At 51.7% G+C, this 20,125-nt stretch overlaps 1 protein-coding gene across 3 annotated transcripts in view; it reads right to left on the bottom strand.

Annotated features, from left to right (window-relative positions):
• Nucleotides 1-364: 364 nt before the first annotated feature.
• Adck1 (aarF domain containing kinase 1) overlaps nt 365-20,125 on the bottom strand; it is a 101,142-nt gene continuing 81,381 nt past the window's right edge. For all 3 annotated transcript variants that reach the window (XM_042260987.2, XM_016008601.3, XM_016008600.3), the window contains exons 7-11: nt 17,141-17,257; nt 6,792-6,941; nt 5,219-5,416; nt 2,888-3,081; nt 365-1,075 (exon numbers count right to left, since the gene is read on the bottom strand). In XM_042260987.2, coding sequence (XP_042116921.2) covers nt 904-1,075; nt 2,888-3,081; nt 5,219-5,416; nt 6,792-6,941; nt 17,141-17,257 — 831 coding nt within the window. In that variant the 3' untranslated portion in view covers nt 365-903. The remainder of the gene's footprint in view (nt 1,076-2,887; nt 3,082-5,218; nt 5,417-6,791; nt 6,942-17,140; nt 17,258-20,125) is intronic.

Genomic DNA, 20,125 nt, shown 5'->3' with positions numbered 1-20,125 from the left:
GTAAGTGCCCCAGTCACTGGAAACAAGTGAGAGTCTATCTCTGCCCCTAGGTCCAAGCTTTGGGCTTTTTAATACCGCCAATGAAGATCTGGGATGTAGAAGCCAGGAGAAGCCTCCAAGAAGCAGGATGTGACCCTGTGGCAGGGGGAGTCTTACAGCCTGCCTGGCTCCCAGGGGCAAGGTCCCGGGGTACATGGTGTTCAGGTCCACTGCCAACCATGTAGATTTGCTCCCAACCCAGAAAATAAACTCTAAAACCGAATCTGACTTCATCCTCCTAGGCCTCCCGAGGAACCTATGGATTTCCCATGGAAGCAGCTACCAGGAGCAACTTAAGTCCAAATGGAGCCATTGAGTCAGGAGGGACAGTCCCTGCAACCTTGAAAGGGTTTATTGAAACACAAAACACACAACACTGGAGGTGTCACCATGACAGCAGGAGCCCACAGCTGTACACTTGACCCTCACATGCAGCCTTCACTGAGGTGAGATGCCTTTGGGAGTGATATGGCAAAAACACAGTCTGTTCCGTAGCCAGTTCTGAGGACCTACTTATTTCCTCCAAGTTAAACGTGCCCTCTGGCACATGTGGCCGGTCCTTTCTGACAATCCCCATGAAAGTGGGGAGGACCAAGCCAACGGCACCTACAGGAGATGGGAAGAAGGTTGCTTTATCCCCTCCCTAGAGAAAGATAACTCACTCCCCGGTACAGTCCAGGGCCCCAAGTCAAGGCTACAGTGGGGGCGGGGGGCTCCAATGGCAGAGTGTGATGGTGCCGTGGACGACCACCCTGGGACCACAGGCCAACCCTCGGCTGGCATGGGTGAGTGGGTACTCAGAGCATGAAAGAACAAATGAGGTGTGGAAAGACACCAGGAAGGAGCAGGGGACCACAGTCACACTCAGTGTGGAGCCCGAGTCAGCCAGCCAAGGACAGCGGAGATCCAGCAGGCTAGCCTCGAGCCCTTCACTCGAAGCAGAAGTTCATGAAGGTTGATCTGCCAGAGGCTAAAGGCCTCGCTGAAAGATATCTGGATCCTTCTGAAGCACGAACAGGCATCTCTCTTCCTGTGCCTAGAGGAGGAGGGTGGGAAAGGAGGAGAGAAGAAAGGAAACAGAGGTGAGAAAACATCAGCTCAGTACCATGGAGAAAAATAAAAGACAGCAGGTGGTCTGGCCAGCTCACCAGCTCCCAGACCCTGGGGACCACTTGGTTACCTGACTACACATCTGCCCAGTCTGGGAACCAGAGGGACTCGAATGTCCCAAAGAAGATATTCAAGGCAGTAAAATCATGAGGCATCAAGGCTCTGATCCCCTCGCCCTGGAGAACATTGCGTGGTTTCTTTTTCCAAAAGTATAGAAAATCTATGCCAACCCAGAGTCCCATCTCACTCTGACTCAAGTACAGTCAGAGCCTCTACAAAGGGTCAGGTGACTCTGGGAGGCGGAGCACTTTACATGTCAATCCAGTTCAGTCTCTCTGAACCAAACACAAGACACAGTGAAAACTGGAATTTATGATAATGACTTCCCGTTAGGTTTTAGGCTGGGAGCTAATCAAGCCACAGAGGTCTTTCTCAAAGCTGCTGTAAAAGAAATGACAAGGTCCCCATCAGGAACCTGTCTGTGAACCTGTCACCCTCTAGTAGATTCCCCAGGTGTCTGGATCCCAGATTAGCAGGCTCCATAATTCTCATTTCCCCAAGGAAGTTTATAAACACAGGTTATCAGATTCCAGGACATCAGAGGGTGCATCCTCCATCACAGGGGTTTACCTCAACTTAATGTGTCCCTATTTCTTCACATCCTCAGGGTCACACATCCTTCCAGGAAATGTAGCATTCCTCCCAACCCTTGCCGTCTGATAATCAGGGACAGCCTAGATAGGCCCCAGCTGTGGACTACTGGTCAACCATATGGTATAAAACCTCCCCTCTTCCTCTGAACTCACCTTAGAGGCCCGCTATGCTGCTGTCTACTCGTTTATCTGTCTATGGTGTTAGTAACTCTTCTCAGAGTCTCTTACCCCAAATGGCTGTCTGCCTCCCACACCCCACTGAGCTCCAAACCTGAGGCCTTTCACTTTGTAAGACTTGTCTTCCTCTGCCCTTGGAGAAGAGATAAATCGCATTGTGCCCTTCATTGGTCGGAGTATTTTGCTGTAACCCAATCTCGTATTTGCTAGTGAATGCATGCTCTATGTGGCCAAATCTGTTAGTTGCCCAAAATGACCCATTCCTTCCCCAGGATGGACAGGCTGGGATGTGACCACAAGATAGGCTTCCTCTCTGGGCTGAGAACATTCTGCCAGACCACAGCCTTTCTGGTGTATTCACCAGAAGCTTGCTCCTCTAGATCCTTCCTGAAGAAGCACAGTTCTCCTTACCATTGGTGTCTCAAGCATGCTAAGGCATGTAGAAAGATCTGTGACCCTGGGAGAGCCTACTAGCCACACCTTCCCAGGACACAGCCACATCTCTAGGATAAAGAGCAATGGTCTCAATGCCTGGGCTGCTACTAGGAGCCAAGTCCCAGTACCAATTAGAGACAGGGTCATGTTGAGGCTACCTGAATGGGTTGAGATGCTCCAAAAACCAACTTCAGACTCTGAGGGAAAGAATCATCTGGAAAGCTGGACTGGGAGGATGAGATCCCAGACGCTATCATTTGGCGAAGCACACGAGTTCTAGGCCACCCAAAGACGCCGTCTCAAGACACCTGCTGACTCACTGAAGCTGGTTTTGCCCCCGTGAGTCTCTGAAGGGAGATCTAGAGCTCGAGAAGCCAAGACAGGGCCCTAAGGACTGAATCCTCATTCAGCAGAGCCCATGGAACAGCCCCCGGAAGTGGGAGGTGGCCAAGACAAGACGGGAGCATACTCACTCAGCCAGTGCCCTGATGCAACACCGAGACATGTTGAGGAAGGAACTAGCACTGGATCGGGTGCCCAGGCTGGTCTCAATGCTACGGAGTAGATCATTGGTCTTCAGGATGAGCAGCATCTGGCGAGGGACGTGGTTAAGGAGCTGGCTGATCTCAGGCAGGTAGCTGGCCGCGTTACCTCGGATCTCTGAGTCCTAGACGGCAGCAAGAAGACATGAGAATGGATGTTATGGTACAGGAAGGTCACAGCGCCAGGAGTGTGGGTAGCCTGTGACCAAGAGGACACAAAGAAGCTCCAGGTGGGAGCTTCTAGCACAGCTACCTTGGCACCCTGTGGAGCATCTCCCCACCACCAAAAAAAAAAAAAAAGAGAGAGAGAGAGAGAAGCATTGGGGCCCTGTGGCCTGACCATCCAGATGGGAGTTCCTAGGCTGGCTCCCAGGCAAGCCCTGGAAACAGCAGTAGGGTACACTGAGAAAGGGCCAAGAACTCTTGAAGGCTTTATTGGATGCCAGTTTCAAGGCCTGGAAGAAGCCCTACCAGCTAACCAAGGCCAGTCCTACATAGTCCATAGATAGAACACCCAGGTCCCACCCCAGCCTTGCACCACATCCTATCTCCTGTCCCCTGTCTCCTGTCCCCCAGCCTGGGTCCTGATGGTGGGTGCCTGCCCAACAGCCAGCACACCCTCTCCTCTTTAAAGCGACCCCCACTGTTTATCTGACCCTTTGGGTCACACTCTTCAGGAACCAAGAGCTACCTGCTAGCCCTAGGCTACCGATAGCTTGCTCATTCTCAGCCAGTGGTGGTTCTGAGTACTTATCTCCCGCCTAAGTGACTGGCTCATTGCACCTCACTCCACAGAAACTCTTAAAACATCGGACCTGAGCATCCTGCTCAGAGCCTGCCAAGGGCTTCCCTTCCTCCGGAGAGCCGAGTCCATACCTCTTCCCATAGCACATAAGGCCCTGTGTGGTGTTCTCTGTGCCCTGACATCCTCCAGACCACACGAAACGCTTTTACCCTGGGCCTTAGTGTGCGGGGAGTGCATCCTTCAGGCGCTCCCGAGGCTGGTGACTTTCTCTTCCTTCACACCTCGGCTCAAATGTCAACCACTATCCCAGGTCTCTGCGCCAGGCTCCCCAACCCCATCCGCACACCACTTTCCTTGTTTCCACCAAGGTCCCTGCAACCTGCAATTATCCCATTGCTTGTTTGTTCAGTTGTTGACTGTCTGTCTCTCTCAACCAAAGTGTAAATTACACAAAAGGCCTGTCTGTCTGTTGATCGCGGGATCCTTGCAGCACGCTCAGGGACCAGCTAAAGCAAATGTTTATTGAATGAATGAACTCCAGGAACTATGAGCAGGCGCTTTACATGCAAAGGACGGTAGCCCCGGAAGCAGAGCTCCTACCATCCCTAGATGCACCTCTTCTAGGGTACTTTTTAAGGCTGGAGAGCCTGGAATCGCAGGTGCTCATCGACACCCGTGTGAAGGAAAACGGAGCCAATAACTGCTGAGAGACAGATTCTTTAAGACCTTGTTTGGGACTCTGGATCCAGCCTTTGTTAGAGGCGCTTGTAACAAGGCAGCTTGCAGGGAAGGACCCCCGAGGCCCAAATGGCTGATGGGAACATCCAAGGTCCTGGGACCAGGGAGGGGAGGTGCCGGAAGCGGTGCCCAGGCTCTCCGGAAGCATGAGTAGGACCACATCTCTACCTACGGACAGAAGAGGCCTCGGTGGAGCCTGAGCCTGCTCACCACTAAGAAATAAGCAAATAAGCTCCCGTGAGCCTGGGCAGGCGCACAGAGGGGGACGGGAATACGGGAAGCGGGAGCTCCCAAAATTCCGTGTCTTGTCTAGACAGTCAAAATCCATGAATGAAGGAACAAAAAGTAAAGAAAAGGGGCCGGTTCACTCGGACAGAGCTGTTTGCGGATGGAGAGGAAGCCAGAGAGGACGCGGGCCCAGGGAACGGTGCCCAGTGGGTGGGTGGGAGCCGGGCAAGAGCTGCCAGAGTAAGATGGCCCTGGAAGGTGCTGGAGGAAGACTGGCATCTCACTAACCTACTGAGGTCTAGGATTTTAAGTCCACAAGTCTTACCTCTACTCCAGGCTAATAAGGTCCCAGGGGACACGCTAGGCTATCCTTCCCCTGCCTTCTTCACCCCAGTTCCATAGTTTCTACTCTCCTCCCTACCTCTCATCCTATGTGGCTCCGACACAGCCCTCCCTACAGAGACACACAGCCCACCAATCACGAACCTTAGACACCGGGTTGGAAGGGGTCCACGGGCCCTGACCCTTGCATCTGGGACAGGGTCACCTACCTCAGTGGCGGTGGCTGGAGCCTGGCTGATGCCCCTTTTGACCGAGTCCCAGGACCGGGCTGTCAGCATACAGGCAAACAGTGGGTAAAGCTCCGCAGCCCCCAGGCGCTGGCTGTACTGCTTCACCCTCTCCATGTTGGTCCAGATCAGGGACTGCCACAGATGGCAGTAGTCCAGGCGGAACTCCTCCGTGAGCACCTAGAACCAGGCCAGCGCGGTCAGGAAGCAGCCTCTCTCGGCCCAAGCCCCGAACCCCCGGACTAGTGCTGACCCACTGCACGGGGGGATAAGGGGGGACCATAGTCCCCCAACACTCAGCCATTCCTAACGCCTACGTTCAAAGCTCACAGAGTTTGAATAGCGTGAAAGCTGAAATTCCTGGGATGAGAAACGATCTAGATTTCAGGGTTTTTCTTTCTCTCAGATTTGCATATGCATAATATCTTGGGGCTGGATCACACATCTAAGCATGAAATTCATTTGTTTCATACATGCTTTACATGCGTGGCCCAAAGGTAGTTTTATACAATGTGTTTAACAATTTTGAGCATGAAACGAAGTTACGTGGCATGGAATTTTCCACTTGTGGTATCATAGTGCTCAAGAGCGTCAAGCTGTGGGAGTGCAGATTTTCGGATCACGGATACTCAACCAGTACTGGTAAGCCTCGGTCCTAACTGGCAGAGACCGCTAACTGCCCTCCAAAGTCGATATGGTCATCTCCTTTTTAGGTACAGGCTGCTTCCCTGGTCTCCCACAAAGACATGCACAGCCCTCTACCTCAACACGGACTGATGAGGAGCAAAACCTCCACCTCCCTGGAAGCTCTCCCACGCATTCCCTAGCCCTCTCCTCCGCTATCGCCTCCTGTGAGTCCTAGGGACCAGAGCTCTGGGGACTCCATCCACCACACCCAGGACTAGTGTGTGAGCAAGCCAATGAACTTCTGTCATGTCTGGGCCGTCTGTCACTGGGGCTCCATGTGACAATGGCGAGCCTAATTTGACCTGCACTCCATTTTACCAAGTCTTTTAGAGGAGGCTGGGCTCGGGGATGTGGTATCAAGGCCTGAGAAAGGGGCCGAGGTGAATATGGAAATCTCCTCAGGACCGTCTGCCTCATGGAATCAGGTCAAGCCAGGGCCCCAGGTTGATGGTGCACATCCCACTTTGACGGTGCTGGGTGTGGCTCATTCATACTTGCTGTTTATCCTCATTCCAGGAAGGCAGTCTAGGGCCTCCAGCTCCCAGCTCCCACAGGCTCAACCCCGTTTTTTTCCTCGCTAGGGCTAAATATGCAGTCACATGTCTCCTGAAGTTCCCTGGGAGGACAAGGCCACACTGGCACATTCCTCCTACCTGCTCCTCACAAGAGCTCTAAAAGAGGTCAGAGCAACTTCACTTGGTTGCACCAATACTTCGGTTCAGGAAACTCTTGGGCTAGGGCTATACAAAAATGGCAGTTCCTGGGGGAGGGACCCCTTCTCAGCTACCTGCCCACCCTCCCCTGCAGGGCTTCTGGAGGGCATGGGGGGGGGGCTCCAATCCCACGAAGGAGCAGAGTTTTCTCCTACCTGGTAAAGCCCATGGTCCAAGAGGACAATCTCAGCCTTGCCAGTGTCTGGACGCTTCCGCACTAGCACATTGCCTGGGTGGGGGTCACAGTGCACGAAACCGTTGACGAAGATCATCTCACTGTACAGCTTGCCCAGGTGGCAGGAGATCTGGAAGGGAAGCGACCCCGTGGGAGCTCCGCCCTGCCGGGACTTGTTCCAGGAACTTCTCTCATCACCCAGTCTAGCCTCGTTCAAGGGATGATGGGAACCACTGGGCCAGAGCAGTTTGAGATAATGCAGTTCTCACATCTAAGACGGAGGGCTCAGCTCAAATGTGGCCACACATGAGAACCACCTGGAACTCAGACATGCCGGGACAGCCCCAGCCGCCAGTGTTTTCTGAGTTTCCCATGTCATTTCCTGCATGTAAGGGGGGAGGACGGCTGCTTCTTCATTTCCTGACGGCTGTCAGTCTTCACCTCCCACCCTGCCCTGCCCACGCCACCACCACCCCCATCTCTCTCCACCCTGCTCTCTTATTAGCCCCTATTCACTCTTTCCCAAAGGTGAGACTGGGTTGTGGGAACAATCCCACCCACTCCTTCAAAGAACAGGGCTGGTTCAGGAACAGGTGACAGATACAGTGACCCTCCTCTGGAGCTGCCCTGATGCCAGGCCAGTCTCAGACAGACCCAGAGTCCAGGCCCTTGCTCCGCGGTCCCCATCCCCCAGAGCCCAATACTAATCTGATTTATGATGTCTGTACAGAAGAAACGACACTGGAGAGGCCATTTAAATCATCCTGTCATTTCTGCGCACCCTGCCAAGGCAGACTTCTTATCTCTACTCCCTTTTTTATTAAAGCTAAAAGCCTCTTCCCAGCTAGGGAGCAGCTGCTGAATAGAAGCAGACCTGGGGCCCCCAGATGATCTGTCGATGGGTCTCCAGGGGACAAAGATAGGCTCGGCCAGGAGGTGGACACCGCAGGACACCGACTGTCCTTGGCATCCCTTCCAGCCTCAGGTGAACCTCGTGGTCGTTAACAGATGAACACAGTGGAGACGAAGGAGCTGGGGCTCACGGAGAGGGGGCCTCAAGATTACCATTAAGTCCTGTGCAACAGGTCCTAGGACCTAAGGTCTTGCCTCCCTCCCTGTTCTCACCTTCCAATACACACACACATGCACGCATGCACGCACGCACACACACATGCGCGCCACATCAGCTTTCTCTCCTTCAATGATCCCAGTGTCTTCCCACCTCGGGCCTTTTGTGCAAACCATTCCTGCTGCCACAAAGCCTCCTCCCATCTCCCCATCATCCCTTCCTATGGAGGGCTGGAAGAGTGCTCCCACCACACACTCCTAAAGGATACCTGGCTCTTTCTGTTACAGCACTAGCAATTATTCGTGTGATTATTTGACAAATGACCATCTGGTTCACTATCATAAACTCCCAGGACAGCAGGGACTGGCTCTGTTTTGTTAAATGGCTTTATTGGGGTATAATTGATGTGCTATGGACTGGCTCTATTATGCATGCACTTGCTTGGACCAGCCCCAGACAAGCAAAGTAAGACTCTGCACTCAACCTGAATGAGCTCTCCATGGGCTGCGGGATGCTGTGTTTCCTACCCAGTGTTTATCTTAATCCTATCAATCTCCCCCAAGACCCGACCATTTAGAACCAGCACCAAGTTAAAAGATCAAGAATGACCTAACGGTCATGAATGGTGGCAGAGACCTATAGCTTCAGGACTTGGGAGCCTGAGACGGGAGGGCTTCAAGTCCAGGGCTAGCCTGGGCTACAAAAGACTTGAATAAAAGCATAGCCCCCGCATTAGAACACTCGCTGCCATCCTTACTAGTAGTGCTCAGAAGGTAGGAACAATTATGACCGCCACTTTGCAGACAAGGGACTGTGAGCCTTGAGGTTAAGGCTGCTCACAGCAGAGCCCTGTTTGTTCAAAGCGGGTATGACCACCAGCTGCTGAACAATGCCCACCCATATGGCTCACACCTACTTCTATACCTTTCCCTCGAGACCCTGAACCGGCTACTTACACTACCAGTTCCAGTAATAATAATTCTCATGGGTAGCTGCGGAAGTGAATGAGCGTGTCACAGGTCTTGGGACCTAGTGACCTCTTGTAGATGGCCCTGTGGTGGTTGTCACTGGTTCTTCCTAACAGGCCTGTAGAGAGGAAGATGGTAAAGGCACCACCCTACCACACCAGCACTCTGACTCCGGAAATCTGCCCCGGCCGAAACACACCTTGGGACTCAGTCATTCTCATTAGGTATAGGACTTTGTCCCAGGTCGAATCTCAGACTCGTGCTCAGATGGCAGGGGTCCCAGGGCCACTGTCTTCTATTTCCTGGGAGATGGACCTCAGCCAAAGCCAGTCCTGGATGAGCCAGCCAGTTCCCCATCCCTGTGCCACCAAGAACCCTTTGTGTTAGGCTCCTTGGAGCTCCTGGGAGCCACGCTTCAAAAGGCCCTATCTGACGAACCAATTCCATTTATTAAGTAATCATTCATTTTTATTTGTCAAGGACGCATATAAAGTCCAATCAGGGCTCCTGATCAGCCCAAGATAAGCAGCGCAGCCAGACTGAGCTGACGGAATTCCAGTCAAAATGTGGAGAAGTGACATTTCATTTAGTCTGGGCAAACCTGTCACAGGGAGATGTATGATCTCCCCTAAGCTTTCTGAAATATTGTTAATCGCTCTGGGCCCCTTATTTCTACAATGAAGGATGGCCCCCAGGGGCATGGGGACTCAGGGTGGGGGTGCTCATATCTCTGAGGGCTGATCTTCCATGGGGCAGGTAGGGGTGCTGCTGACTACTACCATATACATGAGTAGGGCCACCAGAGAGAGCACATGCACACACTCATGCATACAACACACACACACACACACACACACACACACACACACACCATTTCAAGACCCCTCAGCCAGCTGCCACTTGGAGACCTTCTTACTTGGGAGCTGCTCTGAATGCTCAGTCCAAGCAGATGTCACTAGGAATGACGGGTATAGAAGGCAAAGCACGAGGAACAGTTGGCCGCCGCCAACAGCTCAGCACCGAAGCCATCTTGGTGGTGCTGCCGCTCTGGGCACAGGTGGCCTGAGAGATAAGCCGCCCCAGCCCTCGATCTCCATTAGCAGTTACGTGGGACTAACGCCATCTGTTCGACCTCCTCACAGGGCAACCTCACAATTCAAAGTCAAATGCCATTACCTCGAGGAGAAAGCCATTACTCAAAGTTAGACACACAAATGTCATTGCTTTGGGTTTTTCAGCGCTGTGCATCGTTTTAGATGTGGAGAAAGTGTAACTGTCGGCATTATAAACACAGCTCACAAACACACAGAGGACGAAGCGTCCAAGGCTTTCAAGTCAACAGTTAGGAAGCAGGTACGATGGTAGACATGCTCTGAAAACAACTGTAAGAAGGCTGGGACTGACTCGGAACATTTAAACAGGAAGAAAGGAGAATTCCTGGATGAAATGTGAACTACTTATTGTCCTATGGGGTCTTAAGAGAAAAAAAAATCAACCTTCAGGATAATCTTTTCTCCTGGGCAGAAACTACTTGCGTCTCAACTAGGAAAGAGCTACAGGTTGATGCAGGACTTCAGGCTGAGCTCATAATTGTAGATAACAAAGAAAAGTACATTTCCCTAGATTAAAACATCCTCAGGGGAAGGGAGTTGGAACTGGCACGGTGCTGGTTGAACTACACCTAAGGATGACTTGGAAAGCGCATGCCACTCTTGTGGCTCTGTCTTCTTAGTTTTGGATGAATTGTCTTTGCATCTTGTAGGACTGTGCTGACAGCCTCTCTGGGAGTCAGCCTTTCCCCAGGGCTTCCAGCCCTTCCTATCAATACAGGTATTCAGGGTCCTGGGGAAGTCCCAGGCCTCTGCCAGGCTGGTGCATCCCAGAAGCAAGGCCAAGATCCCTGAGCCCCTCTCTTAGTACTTCCATATTGCTTCAGCTACATCGTCTACCGAGGGACAGACCACCACGTCCTCAGTACTGCCTCTGCCCTAAGAGGTATGGTATCCACACGATGATGGGCAGGGGCACATTTTTGGAGTAGTCCATGATGGGCCAGGCTCTGCTCCAGATATTTAGCCATTCTTTGCAGGAAACAGCGGAAGGGATTAGGGTTGGGGATAAAAAGACAGGAAGCCTGATCACTTGCTCAGCAGTTAGTGATGCTGATCCATCAGGTGACCTGACTCCGGAGAACAGGTGCTCAATGGTCAGTCCACCTGCCTCTCCACTGCAGGGAGAGCTTCCCCAAGGCTGACCTCTGAGACACTGTCTGTCTGAAGAAAAGGACCTCGGGAAGAAATCCTGGCTGGGTGACTCCCCCAGGACAGTGCTCTTTACTAAAAAGCAGCTGAGAAGTCTGAATTGTACTGTGTGAAAAGAATGTGCCACTCAGTGGGTGGCGGCGGACACCTTTAATCCCAGCACTCGGGAGGCAGAGGCAGGCGGATCTCTGTGAGTTCGAGGCCCGCCTGGGCTACAGAGTGAGTTCCAGGAAAGGCATCAAAACTACACAGAGAAACCCTGTCTCGAAAAACCAAAAAAAAAAAAAAAAAAAAAGAATGTGCCACTCATACGTGATCTCACTAATTACAAACGCCTTTATTCTCTAACAGTAGGGAAGACAGAAAAAAAAAAAAACAGGACGCCATAAAAAGGCTGAGTAAAGAATTAATTGAGTAAATAATATTTAAATCAAGGAGTTATTTTGGGACTTTTCTCAAGGCCTGAATTGGCTGAAAGTAGTTTAATTGGTCTATAATTGTGTGAATTAATTCATTCCTACCCCCAAGGAAAAGTCTATGTATGTTCCTGGGTGGGGGTGTCTCCAAAAGCAAGGCCAACGTCTGTGAGAGAAACGGGAGGCTGCTGTTGTGGCATCTGTCCCCAGAGCCTGCCAGATCCTCCACAGAGGCCAGCCGGCTGCCTGGGGCATGTCACCATCACCCTCCTCCTGTCACCAGGAACAAACACTGAGATCCAGAAGCTGCAGACCGCTCCAGCTGCCCAGTGCCGCCCAGTGCTGCCCAGGTCAGTGTATTCTTGGCACACAGTGATCTTAGATGAGCAAGTGTGGGATGACGGCCCTGAACACCAGATGCCGTGAACCACTCAGCCTCACGCAGTGGTAGCGAGGACAGGCAGGAGCAAAAGCGCCACGGGAAACTGAGGCGTGGCTCTGACAGCGGGGGGGCACTTGGAAAAAGCCCCTGTTGGGACTTCCGTCTTAAACGCCCCCCCCGCCACGGGCGGATGCTCTCAGAGGTGGCACTAATTTGGAAGGTGGTGGAGTGTTTAGCAAGTGGGGTCTTGTGGTGTTATTTTAATTGTGCTGAAATGTGATTTTATTTGTATGTTAATAAATAAAGTTTGCCTGGAGATCAGAGGTCACATTGCGAGGTCACATAGCCATAAACAGCAGTCAGGCGGTGGTAGCCCATACCCTTAATCCCATCACATGGCAGGCAGAGTCTCTGTGTGTTCAAGGACACAGTCAAGCGTGGTGACAAGAGCCTTTAATCCCAGTACCAACCATAGAGATCTAGAGGTCTGTATAGACAGGCAATGAACAAGAAAGTCATGTGGCTGGGCTTAGAGCCAATGAAAAGGCAGAACAGGAAAGCAATAAAAACACAAGTCAGACAGGAAGAAGCTCTCTCGGGGGGAAGCGATGGTGGGGAGATGGTAAGATAAGGTAGTTGTGGCTCTTCCCTAGTTCTCTGACCTCTTCGGCTATTACCACTGTGTTTGGCTCTGTGTTTCTTATTTACTAAGACTGTTTAGAATTTCATCTACGGGGTCTGGCTGGTGAAAAGTAGATCATTTCAGGTGATAGCTGGCCCTGGTTCCACCTGAGACCTCTGCTTTTTGATCTCTGGCTATATGAAGACCCACTGTGCCATGAGCCCTTCCACAGACAGAGCCACTCCAACCACCGTGCCTTCCCGGCCATGATGGATGCAACCTTTGGAAACCATGAGCCAAAATAAACTCAAACTCTTCCTCGAGTTATTCGTCTAACAACAGGAAGCATTTTATCATAAAAAGAAAGCCAATACCGCTTCTTTAATTGGGCCTTACCAGGCTTCACATGAGAGCCAGACGTAAGCACCTGTGAGTTAAGAAGATTCATCTCTCTATCAGAGGTGCCCGCAAGTCGTCCTGAGTCCAGAAAGTGAAATCTAGGGGTCACTGCCACCAGAACACATGTGAGGAAGGAACCGCTGCTGGCATCTGGAGTCTCATTCCTAGGGTGACAACTCACCCCACATACATTGCATACCCTTCCACCCTGCTTGGGTTAATGTAAAAGACCAGGAAAAGGAGTCTCCCCTCCCTATATCCCCTGTAGCAGGAATCTTAAAAGTTCTTATTAATAAAATCAAACCTGAGGCCAGTTATTGGGGTGAATACTGGAAGGTCAGAGAGACAGAACAAGCCACAGCTATCTCACCTTGCCAATTCCTCAGCTGGTCCTGTTTCCTCAGACTGGAAGCTTCTGTGTCCTCATCCCAATGGCTCTCAGCTGAACTGCTGCTTAAAAGCTTGAATGCTTAACCAGCCAAATGCTTAACCAGGCCAAATGCTTCTAGTTTCTGGTCCTCAAGCCTTATATACCTTTCTGCTTTCTACCATCACTCCCTAGGATTAAAGGCTTGCTTCCTGGAATTAAAGGCGTGAGTCACCATGCCTGGCTGTTTCCAATGTGGCCTTGAACTCGCAGAGATCCCAGATGGATGTCTACCTCTGGAATGCTAGGATTAAAGGTGTGTGCTATCACTGCCTAACTAGAGGCTTTTCTGTTCTCTGACCCCAGATAAGTCTATTAAGGTACACAATATTTTGGGGAACACAATACCACCCACAATCCCCTGCCCTTTGACAAACATTGTCCTGCCAAGAAAACCAGAGAGCTGGGGCTTCACTGTCATCGTGCACTGGGCATATGCAGTAGGCTCAGAGCTCTGCTTCAGCTGTCAAAGGATCCTCTAGGTCACCCACAGTCTCCTGCACGCAGGGGAACCAGGGTTCCTAACAGCAACACCACAGCAGAACAGCTAGATGACAAGTGACAGTCTAGAGCCAGCACTAGACTCCAAAAACAGTGGCTCCAGAAAATTCCTTTGGCCCAACCAATACCTCTGCTGTGAGAAATCAAATCCTCGGGAACACCCGGGACCGCCTACCATTCCCGAGCATCCAGGAGTGATGGGGGTTAGAGAGCAGAAATAGTTTTCTTTCTCATGATTCAGGAACTGGATCTCCAGCGTCCTCAGATGCCAGCCAGCCAGAGGGCGATGAGGCTGGTACAATACAGAGCAAAACTGGGAAGGTTCCACTCTGTCCACACCGGGCAGTGACAGGAAGGAAGGAAATCAAGGCCAAGGTAGAAACTTCAGCCTGGCTTTTCTGATCTATGGCACGGCATGGCAATCAAGTACCTCCAAATCTATGCACTCACAGGCTACAGAGTGGGACAAGAAGGGAGCAGAGGCTCTCAAAGACTCTACAGAGGAAGAGATGCCTCCGTGATTAATAATATCCTCAGTAATTATGAATTATAGAAAATGTTTTTACATGGTCCTGTTGCTTATAAAACTCGCATGCATGATGGCATCTGTCCCATAGCACGAAGGACTGAGACTCCTATCTCAAGTATAACACTTGAGGGTACTGGAGCAATGGATGGCAGAACCAGACAATTCCAGGTACCCATCCAGTCCAGCACCAGGTCTCTTGGAAGCCCCATGCTTGGCTCTGTCCACATTTCCATTCTAGCACCCATGGGCAGAATAATAGGCACTCAATAGCCTGCACATAATAGGTACTCAAAAAAAAAACATGCTGAAAGGCGACTCTGACTTCGAAGGAAAGGAAAGGCAACACCCCCATCACAAGAAGAGCAGATGGGGTAACCACAGCAGCCAACGTGAGACAGCAGGGGCATGGCCTGAGGACAGCCAGCGACAGAGCAAAGGCTAAGGAGCCTTGAGCCAGCTACAGGCGCTCTGGGCCTGTGATCTCAGCTCCAAGGAGGCTTAGTCCTGCCATCTCTAAAAACAGGTGCTGAGGGTCCTGAAAGAAAAGATTAGTTAGAAAGTTTCTAAGGTTCCAGCTAAGTCCTAAATCCATCCCCGCTCTAACAGAAGTTTACTCCCTGGTGAGTGAGGGGACAAACTCTATAGTCTTCCTCCTTCCTCTTCCTCCTCCTTGGGATCCCGAGGAGCAGGGCTGAATCCAAGACCATGTAACTATGGCCCTCTTTTCCGAGTAGCTCTCTCCCTGAGGAAGTACCTGGCTGGCATCTCTCCCCAGAGCCCCTGGACCCAGTCAGTCTTCATGAACAGGTGATGTCTGTCCACCTGGACACCCCTGCATCTGTCCCTGTTGCCCTGTGGTACCAACTCAGTCACCTTTCTCTTGGCTAATTTCATGCCAATTAAGCCAGGCCTCGGCCCCGGCAGGGTCTTCAACCCGCACTCAACTGAAATCCAATTAACCTTCGATAAAGGCCTTGCAATCGATAGTCCTTCTGTGGCTAGAAGCAGCAGCCCCGTCTGCCTGCAGAAGGCTCCCACACAACCTCTGCTTTTAATGAGATCAATGAGAATCGCTGCCACCAGCTCTTAAAGTTACTGGCAAATATGATCCCTGGATGTATATGCTGCCAGGCTCAGGGACATAAACAGAGGAACCCAGGCAGGCTCCTCGGTAGAGTCGCCTGTGCTGCAGGTACACATGGCGGGTGAGCATTGATAGTTTGAGGGCTTTTCTCCTGGGGTGAGGTCTTCTGTGGACCCACTTGGAGACTCTGCAACCCTTTCCCACCCCAGATCCTCATGTGCACCCTGGGGTGGTTTTCCCAGGAATCTGCATAGCTACACAAACTCCCCTAATGGTTCTGAAACAGAGGGTTCCTGAACCATCCTGAGTCAGTGCTCACTAAGCCACAGAGTCATTAGGCTACAAAAATATCCAAATAGAAAGGATCCTTTGTTAGAGGTCAGCTGCTCCATCACCTCCACTAAGAAAACTGAGGACCAGAGAGGTTGAGTCTGGCTTGTTTCATTCTTGAAAGATCTGGGTGCTCGCTAAGGTTTGTCTGTCTGGATCGTGGCTTTTCCCACACGCACAGGAATGGTGGAGGCAGGAACAAAGGGGCCCAGGCTCAGAGGGTCCACCCTGCCCAGAGTCCACCAATCTCCAGCTGGTTCGGTCACAAGCAAGCCACGCCATCAGAGCACATGCGTCTGTGTTTACACTCGTCTTGGAAAATCAGAGCCACCTCTGATAAGATGCCATTTCAGCCTTAGCTTGCTGGATCCAGAGGAGTGAATGGACGGGGGTGAGCCCCTGGACTGGAAGTCCGCTTCTGGAAGAAGGAGATGCCAGTGATAAGACAGGGAAGAGGTGCTGGATCTCCTGATTAGCAGGCAGAGGCTCTGCTTCCTTGTAGGGAGATTTTAGAGGTGGTCACCCAGTGGGGCCCAGCACCCCACTGTAGCCAGACTCTGTGAACCACCCAGGCGCCACCCCTACACCTACCCTAGGGGCTGAAGGCAAGGGGAACATGCAGGTTTCCGGTGTGCTGTCAATTTCCTGGCACAGTTACTGATGTATCCATCATCCAAGTGGCTGCAAGTTCTACTGTGGACCCACACGGGAGGGAGATGGAGAAGGTGGAGGAGAAAGGACCTGGGTTCTAATCCTGGTCGTAATCCCCACTGAGGATTTAGCTGATGATGTCTGGCTCTAGCCTGGGCACCCTGAATACCCAGACCCCGCACATGTAGGGGACTGCACTAACAACTTCCTCTTTTCTAGGGGGCCCAGGGGTGACCAGGAAGCAGAAGGTTGGGTACAGACCCTGGTCCACTAGTCAGTTTTCCTGATACCAGGGGAACAGGTGATAAAGACACAGCTTCATCTTCTCCCGTGCTCTGTGAAACTGACCCAGGTGACTGCCACAGCCCTTTGCTCCACACCTTGAGTCCCGCAGTGGTGGCCCAGGAGGGCAGGATGGGAGTTGATAAACAGGCACCAAAGAGACTAAGAGAATGACCCCCTGACTGGGTACCGCAGCTCAGCTGTATAGACTTGGCTGCTCTGAGAAAAGATGGCCGCAGCAACCTCGCACTCAGAGGCTTGCTTGTCCCTATTGCCTCTATAGACCCAGGACTGGATGGGGAAGCGTAGGGGGACCCTCCCTGAAGGATGGCCATGGGCCAGGCTCTTAGGGCCTCAGAGCCCCAGGCCTAGCCAGGCAGCCCCAACCACATGCTAGCCCCGCCTCACCTCATTCACGTCTATCTGGTTCTTCTCCATGTAGGCCCTGTCGTTGACCTGCCCTCCCTCCACGAATTCCATCAGGAGCACCCTCTTGGTGGACAGCTCCCAGTAGATCTGGGGGACCTGGAGATAAAGGAAAAGGTGAGTCTCATCAGAGGAGGGGGTTGTGGTCAGGGCCGGCCGCCAGTCAAGTGCCGGGAGCCAGACACTGCCACATACTGCTTTTAGGATGGAGCCACGGCCAGAGAGGAAAGCCTTGGGTGAGGACTAGGCATACCGCTTCAGCCAGGCGGCCGTTACAGCAGGACTCCCTCACGAGTCCTTCACGGAGGTGGGGGCAGCTTCACGATCCCCCCCAATGCCACGACCCTAAACCCCTTCCCTTCCATTACCACTCACCTCCCACCCCCAACCCCACCCCACCCTACTGCAAGCCAGACCCTATAATAGATAGGGTGGGAAGCTGCTATTGTTAAGACTTCAAGTGGAAATGTCCACCACAGCTCATCATGCTTTGAAGGAAGGTCCCCAGGGCCTTCAAAGCATGATGAGCCTGTGGTGGACATTTCCAATTGAAGAAATTGGGGGGGGGGCACTCTTTTGGGAGGTCTGGGAACTTTTAGGAGGTAGGTCCTGGCTAGTGGAAGAAGGCCTCAGTAGAGGCTGGCCTTTGGTACAAGAGCTCAGGCCCTGGATCCGGAAGTCCTGTTTTCTGGCCCCCTGTGATGGAAAGAGCCTCCACTACACCCTTCTCAGCCACAAGCTCCACAATGACTTCACCACCATGAAGTGAAACCCTCTGAAGACGGAAGCCGGAACAAATCTTTCCTTCCTTGGGTTGTTTCCATGCGGTACCATGGTCAGTGTTGCACATGTAGCTAACAATAGTGTTAAAAGCTGTTTCCTTCTGCCTCTCCCTCCATCAGACCCTCGCAGGGCCCTAACTCTGCTGCAGTGTTAGCACCTGGGAGATGGATACGTTGAGGCAATGGACCAAGGGTAAATCTGCCAGTTTCCTACCAGCCTCCTATGGCAGAAAACGCTGGATCTTAACCCACTGTCTATTACCCATCTTCCTCTTCCCCACAAGGGGGAAACTTAAACGCTTTCCCTGCCTGCCCCATAGTAGGTGGTCACGTGACGCTGCTCGTGCCAATCAAATGTAAGTGGCAGTTTATTAGCGGATCCAGGGAAGGGTTATTTTCTCTTCATAAAAGGACGTTTGTGGTATTCTTCTCTTTCTCCCACCCTGAAAATAAAGGTGATTCTGGAAACAGTAACTGCCACCTTGCAAACATAAGAGGTTTAGAAACTAAAAACTTCAGAGAATCACAGGTACCAGCCCTGATGTTGTCAAACTACTAAGCATCCTCAGCAGGTACTGAGATACTTTTTTCTGCTTTATAAAGACAATAAACATTTTGTGACTTATTTTTAATTATGGGGATGGGGATGGGGGTGGGGGGTATATGTGTCCATGAGTGCAAATGCCCAAGGAGACCAGAGGCATCGCATCCCCTGGAGCTGGTGTTACAAGCAGTTGTAAGCCGCTTAATGTGGGTGCTGGGAACCAAACCCGGGTCCTCTAGAAGAACAGTACATGCTCTTAACTGCCAAGCCATTCCTCCAGCCCAAAGGACAACATTAAAAACAAACAAACAACAACAACTAAGCCAGGCGGTGGTGGTGCACGCCTTTAATCCCAGCACTCAGGAGGCAGAGCCAGGCGGATCAGGAGTTCGAGGCCAGCCTGGTCTACCGAGTGAGTTCCAGGAAAGGCACCAAAGCTACACAGAGAAACCCTGTCTCAGGGAAAAAAAAAAAAAAAAAAAAAAAAAAAAAAAAACTGTTGGACTGGGCTTTCAGTTATTTGCAAACAAATTATAAACTAATTGACACATTCCTACCCTCTGTGACTCTAAAAACACCTAAAGGCAAAAGAAAACGGGTTGCCTCAGGAACAGCAAGGGGTCAGAGGGCACCACGGGCTGCAGGATACCACATAAGCAGGTGATGCAGTCAGGGCCACCAAAGCCGTGATGCTTTCAGCATGCTATTTCTCCAAAATGTTGGTAAACTATTTCTTCTCAAGGAGAAAAAACCAAGGGTGACTACTTCAAGTGTTCTGTTGACTGAGTCCTCCCTCACCCATCCCCAAGACCCATGTAGACAGCCCTTGAGTCCAGCTACATTCTTCCCCTAGTTCTTCTGAGACAGGTGTAGCATCGAGCATTCTCTTAGCTCCTGGTACCCCCCCACCCCCACCCCTGTTTCCTTCACTGGTGATGGGCCCTGCAAGGGGCGGAGCTACCCACAAGCGAAGCCCTTGTGATGAGCCTAAGCTAGGTTTTCGCCATTTGGAAATCTAGACAGATCAAGAAACCTGCACCTCTTCCGTTGTTTTGAATGTAGGATCTAGACACACTTGTCAACTCCAGACCAGTGCATGGCGGTTGTTACAGTTGTTCCGGGTCTCCTGAGGAAAGGTCCGTTACTTGGGGGTTAAGTTCTTCCACTGGTTTGGAAACCTGAGCTCGGCAGTGGTCCCTGGGGCTCTCTGTAAACATTAGGCTGGAGCTCCAGCAGGACCTCCTGGGCCATTTGGAGGACAGCCAGGAGAGCACCAAGGTTGGTGTGAGAGCCCAAGGCAGCAGGCAGGCTGTCTGGCTGCCTGGGCAGGCAGGGGCAGAGATAAGCTAGGGCCTCCCTCCCGGACCTTCATTCCCTATGATGTGACTGACCATTCCGGTCTGATAATCACATGCCCTATTCCTCAGCTATTCAGGGTTGGAAAATAGAGGAGATTATCACAGGGAAATGGCCACAAAACCACAGAACAGCAAACTGCATGACTTAGCCCTCAAGTCCCCAAAGGGCTATGTCTTACCACTGCCCGTCTACTACCTCCATCCAGGAAGGGGAAACCGAGAGACAAACACAGGCAGGCAGCAATACAGAAAGCAAGCTCTGGGAAGCATCTCGCCAGGTACT

This window comes from Peromyscus maniculatus, chromosome 14 (genome assembly GCF_049852395.1).
Source record: "Peromyscus maniculatus bairdii isolate BWxNUB_F1_BW_parent chromosome 14, HU_Pman_BW_mat_3.1, whole genome shotgun sequence".
NCBI lineage: Eukaryota > Metazoa > Chordata > Mammalia > Rodentia > Cricetidae > Peromyscus > Peromyscus maniculatus.
This window is presented reverse-complemented; position numbering and strand designations above follow the sequence as displayed.